Here is an 11,392-nt window from a genome sequence, read left to right as displayed (position 1 = left end):
GAGCGAATTAGCCTGTCTTGGCCTCAATCTCCTCTTTTGTGAAGCCACAGTAACATAGCATGCAGGGAGGTTTAAATGAGACTTTGTGTGTGAACACACTCCTCCACAGGTTGTCCTCTCCTAACTCACAGGCCTGCCTCCTCCATGGCCACCTCTTCCTCCTTAGCTGCAAGCAGAGTGGGGTGCCCCCTCTCGCCGATCCACACGTTGCCTTGTTACTGGTTCACCCGACATCACCAGCCGCCAGTGAGTTCTCTATATCCCAGGCTATGGATCCCTAGAACTCTAAGCGATTTTCCATTTAGCCTTACTGGTCTTGGATAAAGCCCTTGGGGGGAGGGACAGACTCATTGACCCTTCCAGGAGAATTCCTCCTCTCCGAGGTTCTAATTCAGTGGATCTCAAAGACACACAATCAAGCTTCTCCTCCGTGATTCTGATAAACAGTGGCTTTGAGAACTGGTGCTTTACACAGCAGTGTTTCACCTTCCTTCAGAAGACATACTGGGCCGGGGATAGAGCTCAGCCGCACAGCGCCCTCCTGGCAATCGCCAGGTCCTGAGTTTGATTCCCAAGAAGTAAAAATTAAAAGAAAAAGAAAAAGAAAAAGAATGCTTGGCAAGTGCAAGGTCATGAGTTCGGTTCCCGGTACCGGAGAAAAAACAAAAAAAAAAAAAGAAAAAGAAGACATACTGATCGGCTACTCCACGCCAAATATGCCATAGCCCCGGTCATGCAAAGAGAGTTCCCTGGGCGCTGAACATCAAAGGTGAACAGGTGACAAAGTTTGACAGATACAACAGTAGCCAGGGATGTTTCTGCTCTCAGGTCTAAAACCTGGAAGGGGTGGGGAAGACAGGTTTGCAATTTTGCGGGAAGAGGGGGACAAGCCCTGGAAGAGCATGTCCCACTGCATATGTGTGTGTGTGTGTGTGTGTGTGTATGTGTGTGTGTGCACATGCATACGTGTATGTGTTTGGCTGGGGATCAAACCCAGCTCCTCAGGCATCATGCTAATTTTTTTTTTTTTTTGCATCATGCTAATTTATCATGGCTTTCCAAGGAAAACTGAGGCCTAAGCCAGATGGGCTAGTTTGCCAAGTCCAGGTATTCCCACCCGGTCTCAGAAGCCTCCTCGCTCTGACTTCCTTTCCCTGCCTGGCCTCAGCTTTGCTCACGCGTTTCCAGGCGCAGGCCCTGTGTGTGAGGAGACCTCTGCATTCTTTCTCCTCGGGTCTGACCCAGAACCAACCCATCTTTCACTTGACCCTGTTATTTATCTACACACCCAGTCCATCCATGCAGCAGATGATTATTTCTGCTCACCGACTTTTCACTCTCGGGCGTCTGGGTTAGACCCACTTCTGCCTGGTCTGGGGCTGCCGCGTTAGGCAGTCCGGTGACAGCACGCCACCCTCCCCCCAGGCACCTTGACCCAGGGCTCCAGAAGCAGGCCGGCTAAAGAGGAGGAGCTCCTCTGTGCCTCAGCTTGTCTGCACCCCCTCCTTAACCCCAGTCAGGGGGTCCCAAGGGGAGGGGGCTGCAGAGCTGAGAACTGCTAATGAAGCCGCAGCCAATTAACGCCCGGGCCAGGGTTGGGGGGCGGATAAAATTAGCAGCCAAGGCTGCAGGAGGGAGCTGAAGGCGGGGGTGGAGAAGGTGGGCAGCTGGCTGAAGGGGGCTGTGTTTGCCCGCGGCTGGCGGCAGCCACGCGGCCCCGCCCTCCAAACCCGCGCTCCTCCCTTCCCCCATCCCAGGGCTCCCTCCCTCCCTCGGCCGTCTGCAAACTCAGCGCCCACGAAATTAGGAAGGAAAAGCAAGATCGATGACTCCAGATGCCGCAAACGCCGACCCCCTCCCTCCCAACCTGCCGCCGCCCTCCAGCCCCGCAACGCCTAGCAGGTTGTCAGCGCTCTGCCTGCGCCGTCCCCGCTCCCGCCTCCCGTTCACGGCCTTTTACACCGTCCCCAGGGTCGGCGGGTCACCCCGCGCAGGCCTAACCCCTGCGCCCTCCGCCAGCGTCCCTCCGTCCTCGCGGGAGGCGAAGCCCCACCGGGCAGGCAGGGTCCCACTCCAGGGGGCACGTTCAGCCCTGTGTGGCCGGCCTCGGAGGACCTCCGAGGTGCTGGCTGTGACAGTCTTTGCCTCGGTTTCCCTGCCGGCCGCCAAGGAGGAGGTCCTGGCCCCGGCTCTGCCCGGCAGAAGCCCACACCTGCCCCTCTCTTCCCTACAAAGGTCTCACACGGGCGCGTATTGGATTTCACTTTATTTTGTTCCCTTTCCCGTCTGTTTTGGCGTAGAAAAAAATATCACGGAGAGGAAGCAGCCGGGAGGGCAGGTGGAGCTGGACGGCAGGGCCGAGGCTGGGGCGCAGGGGCAGCGCGGAAGGGCAGGGCGGGCCGGGGGCCAGGCAGACGGCAGGCGGAGGGGGCGACAGCGCGGGGCGCACAGGCCTTCGCGGTCTGGAAGCGGGGACGGGGTGGAGGAGGCGGACGGGCGCTGGGGGCCAGAAGTCGGGGCGGGATGAGGGGCCGGGCCAGGCGTTATTCAAGCTGCGGGCGGAGGGCGTGCCCAGCCCGGCGCCAGGGGCAGAAGGGCTCAGAGGACCCTGGGCCGCCCCTGGGGCTGCCACCCCAGCCCGCGGGCGCCCGGGGGAGGGGAAGCGGAACTGTGCGGGCGGCTCCCCTCCGCCCCGCCCCGAGCGCCAGGCGCGGCCGCTGCCACCCGCGCGGCCGGACGCGAGGGGCGCTATCCAAAGTAGGGGTGCTCGCTCTGGAAGTTATAGTCTGGGCACACTTTCTGCACCAGTTTGTAGTCGAAGCTGAGGAAGGACACGAAGATGCAGATGACCTTGAAGGGCTTGGCGCAGAGCCAGGCGGCCTGGCTCTGCGTGTGCTCGGTGAAGCACACCTGCGAGGGGTCGTACAGGCACGGGCGGTGCTTGCGCGCGCGGTTGGTCTTCTCGTACTCCACGTGGCAGTTGAAAGCCCGCGACTCTTTGGCCCCCGGCACCCCCAGCATGCCCCCGAGGGGGCCTGCCAGGGCACCCCCGAGCGAGCCTCCAAGCCCCGGGCCCGCCGCGGCAGCCGCCATCCCCAGGGGGGGCCCCAGCCCGGGAAGCACCCCCTCCAGGGCCAGCGTGGACTGCAGAGGGTGGGGGGCAGGCCCGGGCAGCCAAACGCCCCCGAACTCCACGAGCTTGGAGGGCGGTACGATACTGACGCTGAGGTTGCCCAGGCTGGACGAGTTGTGGCGGAAATACACACTGAAGGTACCGTTCACGTGGTCCACGATCTTGCCAGTCACCAGCAGCGAGAACTTGAGGGTGTGCACCCGAAAGTAGAAGTCCCCCCAGCCGAAGATCTTTTTGGCGCGGGCCGCCTTGATGGACGGCTTCCTCTTGCTGCGCTGCGCGGGCAGCGCCCCTGCCGCCCCAGCCCGGGACAGCGCCCCCGTGTGGTTAGCGGGCCAAGCCCAGCTCCAGGCGCGCGCGGTGCCCAGGCTTTCCGGAGACCTCGGAGCCGGGAGCTGCTGGCTAGGGGTGCGCCCTCTGGCCGGGGCTGGGTGCAGTTCCAGGTACTGCGGCCTTCGGGAATCCGGTATCTGGGCACTGACGACCTGTGTAGGAAGAAAGAAAAGAAAAGGGAGACGCTGGAGTGGGCCCTGGCCGTCTTGTCTATTAACCAAACAGCCCCTTTATATCGTCACTAGGAGACTAAATGGAACGGTGCAGACCACTGCGGGCTGATCAGGAGTGTCCCTTGGAGTAGACCTGCAGCCCTTTGCCAGTGTGTGGTCTTGGCCAAGTCGCTTCATCTATCTGGACCTCAGTTTCCCCATCTGTAGTGACCTGAGAATCCTTGTGTTCTCACAGAGGTCTAATATGGCCTCAAAAACCAAAGCCAGCCGGGGTGAGTGGGCAGTGAATTTCTACTCCCGCCCGCTAGCCTGGCCCTGGAGATGCTCTAATGGGGCAGGGAAGAGCTGGACCCAACAGGAAACAACATCCAGCATGAAGAAAGAGGCCAAAATCTGAGCATACTGGCATAAGCCTGTAATCCCAGTACTTAGGAGGCTGAGGCAGGAGGATTGCTATGGTCCAGGCCAGCCTGGACTACCTAGTGAGTTCAAGATCAGCCTAAACTACCTAGAAGGCCCTGTCTCAAAACCAGCCAACCAACGAACCAACCAAACAAACAAAAACAAAAATGGAGCCGAAGCTGGCTCAGTGGTACGTGCCTATAATCACAGCGCCAAGGGAGCCTGAGGCAAAAGAATCACAGGCTAACCCCAACCTGGGTGATATAGGGAGAGCCTATCTCAAAAAAAAAAAAAGAAGGAAGGAAGGAAGGAGCCGGGGCTGGTGGCACACACCTGTAATCCCAGCATTTGGGAGGCTGAGGCAGGAGGGTGGCTGCAAGTTTGAGTCCAGCCTGGACTACAATAGTGAGTTCAAGGAAGCCTGAACTACATAGCGAAACCCTGCCTCAAGAAGAAAGAAGAAAGAAAAAGGAAGGAAAAAGAGGCTGAAGACCTTCCCACTTCTGCCAAGACAAGCGGCCCATTCCCACCTCGGCTCTGAGCGCTCTGCAAGGAGGGGCTGCTGAGAACTGGTTGAGCTGAGTCGTTGCTCCTGTAGGGTGAGGCTTGGGGAATAAATGGGCACCCCTCCCGTCCCCCAGTGCTCCTGCTACGGCGAAGGCTGCCTGTTGCCTGTTGGCTTTTCCCCAGGCTTGAAGGGGGCTGGGGGAGCCGCCCTGCCGGTTCCACCACCTTCTCCTTGTCTCAGGTGGTGGCTGATCTGGGAGACAGCGCCGTGTGAGTACAAGATGAATAGAGAGCGGGAGCGGCCGGGCCAGGCCCGGGCCATCAATTATCTGGGGTGTGTATGGGGGGGGCGGCCAGGACTGAAGGAGACGGGAGCGAGCAGAGGAAGAAATATGGAGATGCTGCTCTAGCGCTGGAGTGGGAGGGAGAGGAGCGGAGCGTGTCAGAGTGTGTCAGTCAGCCTGTGCTAGCTGCCACCGTGCTGCTCTGTGTGGCCCTGACTGCATGCCGGTCGGGCTGGGGAAGCTCTGTGTGTGTCGGGCTGGGGTGGCTGTGCTTCTGTTAGCCTGAATGGCTGTGTGTGTGTGTGTCTGCCCGGAGGGGCCCGTGTGCCTGTTATCATGTCATGTACACCCGTCAGTCTGCGGTGGGTGTGTGCGTGGTTGTGGTGCTGTGTGTGTGCTGGCGGAGGCTGTGCATGTGTCTGCCTGCTGTGGCGGCTGTCCGTCCGCTGTGTAAACCTGTGTGGCTGTGTATGTGCGGACCGACTGTGTGTGTGTGTCTGTCTGTCTGTCGGTGCTGCCTCAGTGCGGCGTGGCTGTGTGTCCATCCGGCTGCTGGCCTGTCTATGGTGGTCTGAGGGTGGCTGTGTGTGATCGCCTCATGCTTTTACTTTTCCTGTTTGTGTTTCTATCCTCCTCTGTCCTTGTGTCAAGTCAAGCTCTTTCAAAGGGGGAGTATGCAGCGAAGAGCAAGTGTGGTCTGCGTTCCCATGACTGGGTGTGTGTGTGTGTGTGTGTGTGTGTGTGTGTATCTGAATTGTGTGCAAGTGGCCCGAAGGAGCACCCTGGCCCGCAGGCTGTTTGGGGTAGGTAAGGCGGGCTGGCAGCATGGGTGCCTCCTCTGTTTGCACACACCCCTGTGTACACACGATGCGTCCACAGGGGACAGTAGCAGCACAGCCAAGCTGCTGGGCTTGAATCTCCCCTGCCTGATCCCTGTCCCTGCAGCACTGCGATCCCAGGTTATTAATGCCGCCCGCCACCCGCTAGTCATACATATTTATCGCCCCCTCCTTCCTCCTCTCATCCAGCCCTCCTCCCAGTCCAGGTGAGGGGGCGGGGGCAGCAAGAGTGACTGACTGAGACAGACAAACTGGAGCTGGCACCCCGCACCTGGAAGGGTGGGCTGGAGGGGGGCGGGGGAAGGGGTCTCGGGATACGCGGGGAGAAGAGGCTTCCCAGGGAAGAGGGGCTCGAGTCCAGGAGAGGGCCAGGGAGGAGGAGCGGGTGAGGCTTCCAGGAGAGCCGATCTCAACCTCAGAGCCAGGCTCTGAGCCCTAATCTCACCTTTCCACTCTTGGCAGGAGAACCCAGCCCTCCAATCCCCTCTTCAAGCTACCTGCGGCTATGACCCCAGCTGCCTCCAAGGCGCCTCCGCCCGGGAAATCCCAGCACCCCTGTGTCCTGCACCCAGCCTAGGACGGGGCAGGGCTGGTTCAGTCCAGGCAGGCACTAGTAGGAAATGAGATTTGGCAGGCCACAGAGAGGTGCCAGGATGGCCCCCCACCTCTGATCTCAGACGAACTCTGTCTCTGCTGCCCAGATCCTGGCAAATCCCCAGGCTTTGGAAACTCGCACCCCCCACTCCTCATGGACACGGCGAGATGGCAGGGAAGAGCTGGGGGGAGCGGCCCAGCGACCTTGGGGGGAGCTCGGCTGGGAGGGGTGAGAGAGCCTGCAAGGAAACGAGCCGAGAAATGGGAACATGGGACAGCATAACATCAGATCCTCCCTCTGGCTTCCTTGATCGCTCGCGCTCGCTCTGCTCTTCCACGGCTCTCCATCTCTCTCCCTCCAGCCTTCTCAGTCTCTCCCTTTCCATTTCTTCCCTCGCTCTGTCTGTCTCTGATTTCCAGGGTTCTGCTTCTTCTCCTCTGGCTCTCTGGCGCGGCTCCCTCCTTCTGTCCTTCAGGTTGTCTGTCTCCAGCGGTGGGGGTGGTGGTGGTAAAGGGGCTCCCTGCCCAGAGCCCTTCTCTCCCCGCTCAGGGTTGGGGGTGTTGTCCAAGGTGGGGTCCCCCTTGCTCCAGAGCTGGTTTAATTAAGCTAATTGGGCGCGGTGACATTTGCAGAGGGGAGAGGCTAGGACGGCTGTCAGCGAGGGTGGAGGTGTGCGGTGGCTGGGGGGGCCTGCCTGCCTTCCCTCCTTCCCAGGCTCCTCCAGGCCCTTGCAGGCGGGAGCTGCGCCAGGAGCGCTTTGCCCCCAAGGCAGCGGCCCACGCACCTGAGGGGAGTCGAGGCCGTCTCTGGCTGCTGAGTAAACTCCACTGCGGGAGGGGGAGGCATGCGACTCTTGGGATGGGACAGGACCGCTGGGAATCAGAGGAGGACCGGCCCCTAGCCGCATTGCAGGGTGCACCTCCCTTGGGCCTCTGGACGCTCTGTGGTTCCCTCCTGCAGTGTAGGCCAAGCACAGCACTCAAGATTCGGCCAGGGGATGTGACAGCACCCTCGGTGGGGAAGGGCCAGTCCAGGCCCGGGCGGGGGAGGGAGAAAAACCGTTCTGAGCCCCTCAACCCAGGAAGACGCGAGGACACTGCAGTCAGGGCGGGGTGCAGTCTGGCTGGGAATCAGGGGCAGGGATGTGGGTGAGGACCGAGGTGGGTGGAGGCCGGGACAGAGATGAGGAGGGCTAGCGTGGGAGACCTGGCAGGCATAGGGGGCAGAGCGGAGGACGCCACAAGGATGGACACGAGGACGGGCTGAAGAGAGCAGAAATGGTGGACAGACGTTGGGCAGGGACCTGGTGCGGAGCAGACAGGGACCAGAGGAATGAAGAGGGGGTGCAGAAAAGATGGGAACCAAAGTGGGGCCAGGAGGGTGGCTGGGGCACGGGCCTGGGGGACAGGCAGAAATGAGGAGGGCCAAGCACCAGCCCGGTGAGGGGGACACAGGCTGGGCAGGACAGCAATGGAGGACGAAGGGTGGTTACTGAGGAGAAACGGCTGCGGGTGGATGCAGAGGCCAGGAGACCCCCGCGGGAGGCCGGTGGGAGCTGGAATGGGAACCAGGGCAGGGGAGGCGATGAGGGGCCTGGAAATACGCTGAGGCCAGTTCTGAAAGGCAGGCCAGCGGGAAGGCAGAAGAGCAGGCCGGGCCAGGCCTCGGGAGGGACCAGGCAGGTGCAGGCAGACACCTCCTTCCAGACCCCCTGGGACGGGGGGGCGTGCCTGCGGGGGGGTGGGCTCTGCCCTTGGGCGGGTCGCCCCCTCCCCACCAGCCCCGCCTGCCCGCCTGCTGGCGGCCTGCCGCGCAAGCCTCGCCGTTATCTGAATTTTGATTTTATTTTATTTTATTTTATTTCCCTGCTTCCTCGAGCCGGCGCGGTCCCCCCGGGAACGGCCGCCCCCCGCCCCCCGCCCCGCGCCTCACTTTATTATTGCAATAAATGTGCCTATAAAGGCGCGGGCTCCGGGGCGCGTGGGGGGGCGCGAGCCGGGATGTAATTTCCCGAAGCCGGAGCCGGAGGGGGAGTGGGCGGGGTGGAGGTGGAGGAGGGGCGCGCGGGGGAGAGGGGAAGGCTCGCCCATTTCCAGCGCTCAAGGCCGCACTCTGCTCCTGGCCCCACCCCGAGCTCGCCCCACAGCACGCCCTGCGATCCCCTCGCTCCGAGCCCGCGGCCCCCACCCTCTCGAGCCCCCCTCTGTCACCCGAGCCCCTGGCGCAGACCCATTTTGAGTGACGGGCTCTGTCCAAAGTTCCCTATCTTCTTGACGATTGTGTCCTCTCTCACCCCAGTGAGGACCCCTCCACTTACCTGCTGGCTCTGGAGGTTACCTCACTCCTCCCCAGGAACCCGGTCCGTGACCCCGTGGCCCCTCTTACCTTGTTTCTGTGCTATTACCTCAACCCTTCTCCAGCCCCCCGCCTCCCCGCCTGGGTCTCTAGCTCCTCAGCCACCCCCAACCCCCGACTCGAAATTCTCCTTTCCCAAAGCGCCCCTCCCGTCTGGACGCGGGCTTCTGCCGCAGGCCCTGGCCCAAGGGAACTGTCACAGTACCCCTCCCTGAGTCCCTGGCCCAGCTGCGGCCCTGATTACCCCCAAATCCCCTCCAGCAGCTCTGGGCCCTAGCCCAGACTGTGCGTGCCGAAGTGGCCAAGCCGGAGATTAGCTGGGGGGCTATCGGAGGGTAAGGAGGTAGGAGGCTGTGGCTGGACCCAGGGCTGTAGCTAGCCAGCTCTGAGACTCTCGCCCCGGGCCTAATCCTTCCCTGCGGCGGGATAGAGCTGAAAGGTCCCACAGGCCTCCGCCCTCGCCCTCCCCCAGCTAATTAGTAATTAGTGATTAGTGATTAGTGACTATTGATCACCTGCTGCTTCTCCCAGTAGGCAGCTGCTTTGGCAAGGAGTGGGGGAGACAGAGGTGGAGAAGGGGAGGCGCGGAGAGTGCACCAGAAGGATCCTGAAGCAGCCCAGGCCGAGAGGCCAGGGCCCCAGGGGCAGAGGAAACCTCAAGTTCCAGGCCCTGAGAGGCGGCCAGAAGCCTGGGGCCGGGAGGAGGGTGGCAGAGCACTTCCGCAGGAAGGCGGACGGAGAAGGCAGGCTGGTGGCCCTGGGAGTTTCTCAAGAGCTGCCCTGTGAACTCTGCGGGCAAGCCTCTCTCCAAGGATCTCCGTCACCTTTTGCCCACTCCCAGCACTGGCATGGAGACAACCCTGAAGGCGTACACACACACACACACTCACACTGACACACACACCACACTCAGATGTATGAATACAAGCTGAGGCTCACAACCCCATCCTCACATTCAGGTACACAGATGCACCTTCACAAATCCCAGACTCACACACCGACACTGCCTGCACCCCCCCCCCCGTGAGCACACACACCTAGGGCCTGCGTGTGTCACACTCCCTACTCACAAGAGGACACAGCAGCACACACGGGTGTTTGAACGCACAGATGCTTCTCTACCTCATGCCTAGTGATAGGTATCTGCACACTCAGAGTGTGTACACACACACACCACAGACAAACACGGATCCCCAAATGCACACACGCCGGGCTAAATGGCAGATGTGATCTCCCCCACTGACTCCAGCGCGGAGGCCCACAGCTGCGGCCTCACACACTCGGAGAGACCCATCGCTCATATCCTCACACATCCTCCCTCAAGTCTCCACCAGATGTTTCATTCCCCTTCAGGGGGCAAAGGAAATTAAACCAGATCTGTCCACAGGGGAATTTATTTGACGGGAGAGGGGAGAGAGGAGAAGAGAGGGGAGAGGGGGAGGCCGACCCGAGAGGCTGGGTAGTGCCATCCCTGCCTCCTTCTGACCTCAGGCCTTCACACACGGTGGTGCTGGGCCAGACCTCTCCCGAGTCTTCTAAGGGTACAGCCAGGCGGCAAGTCCAAAAGCTCTCCCCAGGGGAAGCAGCTTTCAGGGAGGGGGCTCCTCTGCCCACCTTCCAGCCCCTCAAGGTCACCAGGCAGGTCTGGCAAAATCAGGAGCTCTATGGCTAGCTTCGCTGGGGCAGCTCCTGCCCTGCTGGAGTTGCTGAGGGCAACTGGGGTAGGCAGGCAGGGGTCTAAGTGTTGGGGGTGGATCTAGATGCCCTCCGGGCTCTGTAGGGGCCGGGCGTTGGGGGCCGGGAAGGAGGGTTTAGGGGGCTACCGGCTTGTCCTCGGACTGCGCAGGTCACAGTTGGGGTGCAGGAAACAGAAGCCAGGGGCCCGAGAGGCTGACAGAGAGGATGGGGTCAAGGCCTAGGCCCCCACTGTGGAACACACACGGGGCACAAACAGATGCCTGCCCGTGAAGCAGGCGCGTGCACTCCCCACCCGCACGGCGGCGTACCGTGCACCCTGACCCCGGCCCTAAACGCCAAGCCCGGGGTTCCGCGGGCAGACGCGCTCACAGGTGCACGCCGACCCGCACACTCCCCGGCAGCACACATGAGCACACGTACACGAGCCGGCGCTTCCAAGCAGGGAGGATGGCAGCTCAAGCCCGGGCCCCTTTAGCCTCTGGGTCCTCGCCCAAGAGCGGGGTGGGGGCAGGGAGGAGAGACCGGGGTCCGGAGAGCACCCCCACACCGCCCGCGGCACGGAGGGGGTGTGTCTGCGAGGCCGTGCAGGGGGGATGGCGTCTCCGCGGGAAACGCGGTGGGAGGCTGTAGCCAAGTTCAATCGCGTCCGTGTGCGTCCGCGTGTGCGTGTGCCCGGGTCGTGTGAGCTCCGAACACAGAGCCCACCCGGCATTGTGACAGGGGCAGGCAAGAGAAATGGGAAGGCGGGTGGAGGGGTGGAAGGACAGACAGACACTGAGGAAGGCGAGGGAGGCTGGCGCGGAGAGACGGCAAGGCTGACACCCTGCCGGCTTGTCTGTCTGTCTCGCACTCGCGCTCTGTCTGGCGCACTCGCGGGTCGCGCTTCGTCCCCTCCCCGCTGCGCCCGAGCCCGAGCCAGCCCGGCCTCCACCAGGCCCCCTCCAACCCTCAGCCAACTTGTGCCGGGAGCGTGCGGGTCGGGACGCCGGCGGTCTGTCTGTCCGCGTCCTCCGCGCCGCGCGAAGTTGGGCGCTCGGAGCTGGGGGCGGGGCAGGCGCACGGGACCCCCGCGC

At 62.1% G+C, this 11,392-nt stretch overlaps 1 protein-coding gene across 1 annotated transcript; it reads right to left on the bottom strand.

The window, feature by feature from the left end:
• Nucleotides 1–2,250: 2,250 nt before the first annotated feature.
• Nxph4 (neurexophilin 4) lies at nt 2,251–7,199 on the bottom strand. Its single transcript, XM_005397520.2, has 2 exons — nt 7,051–7,199; nt 2,251–3,618 (listed from the first exon to the last, which is right to left on the bottom strand). Exons 1-2 carry the CDS (start codon nt 7,171–7,173, stop codon nt 2,749–2,751), a joined length of 993 nt encoding a protein of 330 aa, XP_005397577.1. The 5' UTR covers nt 7,174–7,199; the 3' UTR covers nt 2,251–2,748.
• Between the last annotated feature and the right edge of the window lie 4,193 nt (nt 7,200–11,392).

The sequence above is a fragment of the Chinchilla lanigera genome, unplaced genomic scaffold (genome assembly GCF_000276665.1).
Source record: "Chinchilla lanigera isolate Chin_1 unplaced genomic scaffold, ChiLan1.0 scaffold00057, whole genome shotgun sequence".
NCBI lineage: Eukaryota > Metazoa > Chordata > Mammalia > Rodentia > Chinchillidae > Chinchilla > Chinchilla lanigera.
Note: the sequence above shows the minus strand (reverse complement) of the source record. Positions and strands in the feature narration are given on the sequence as shown.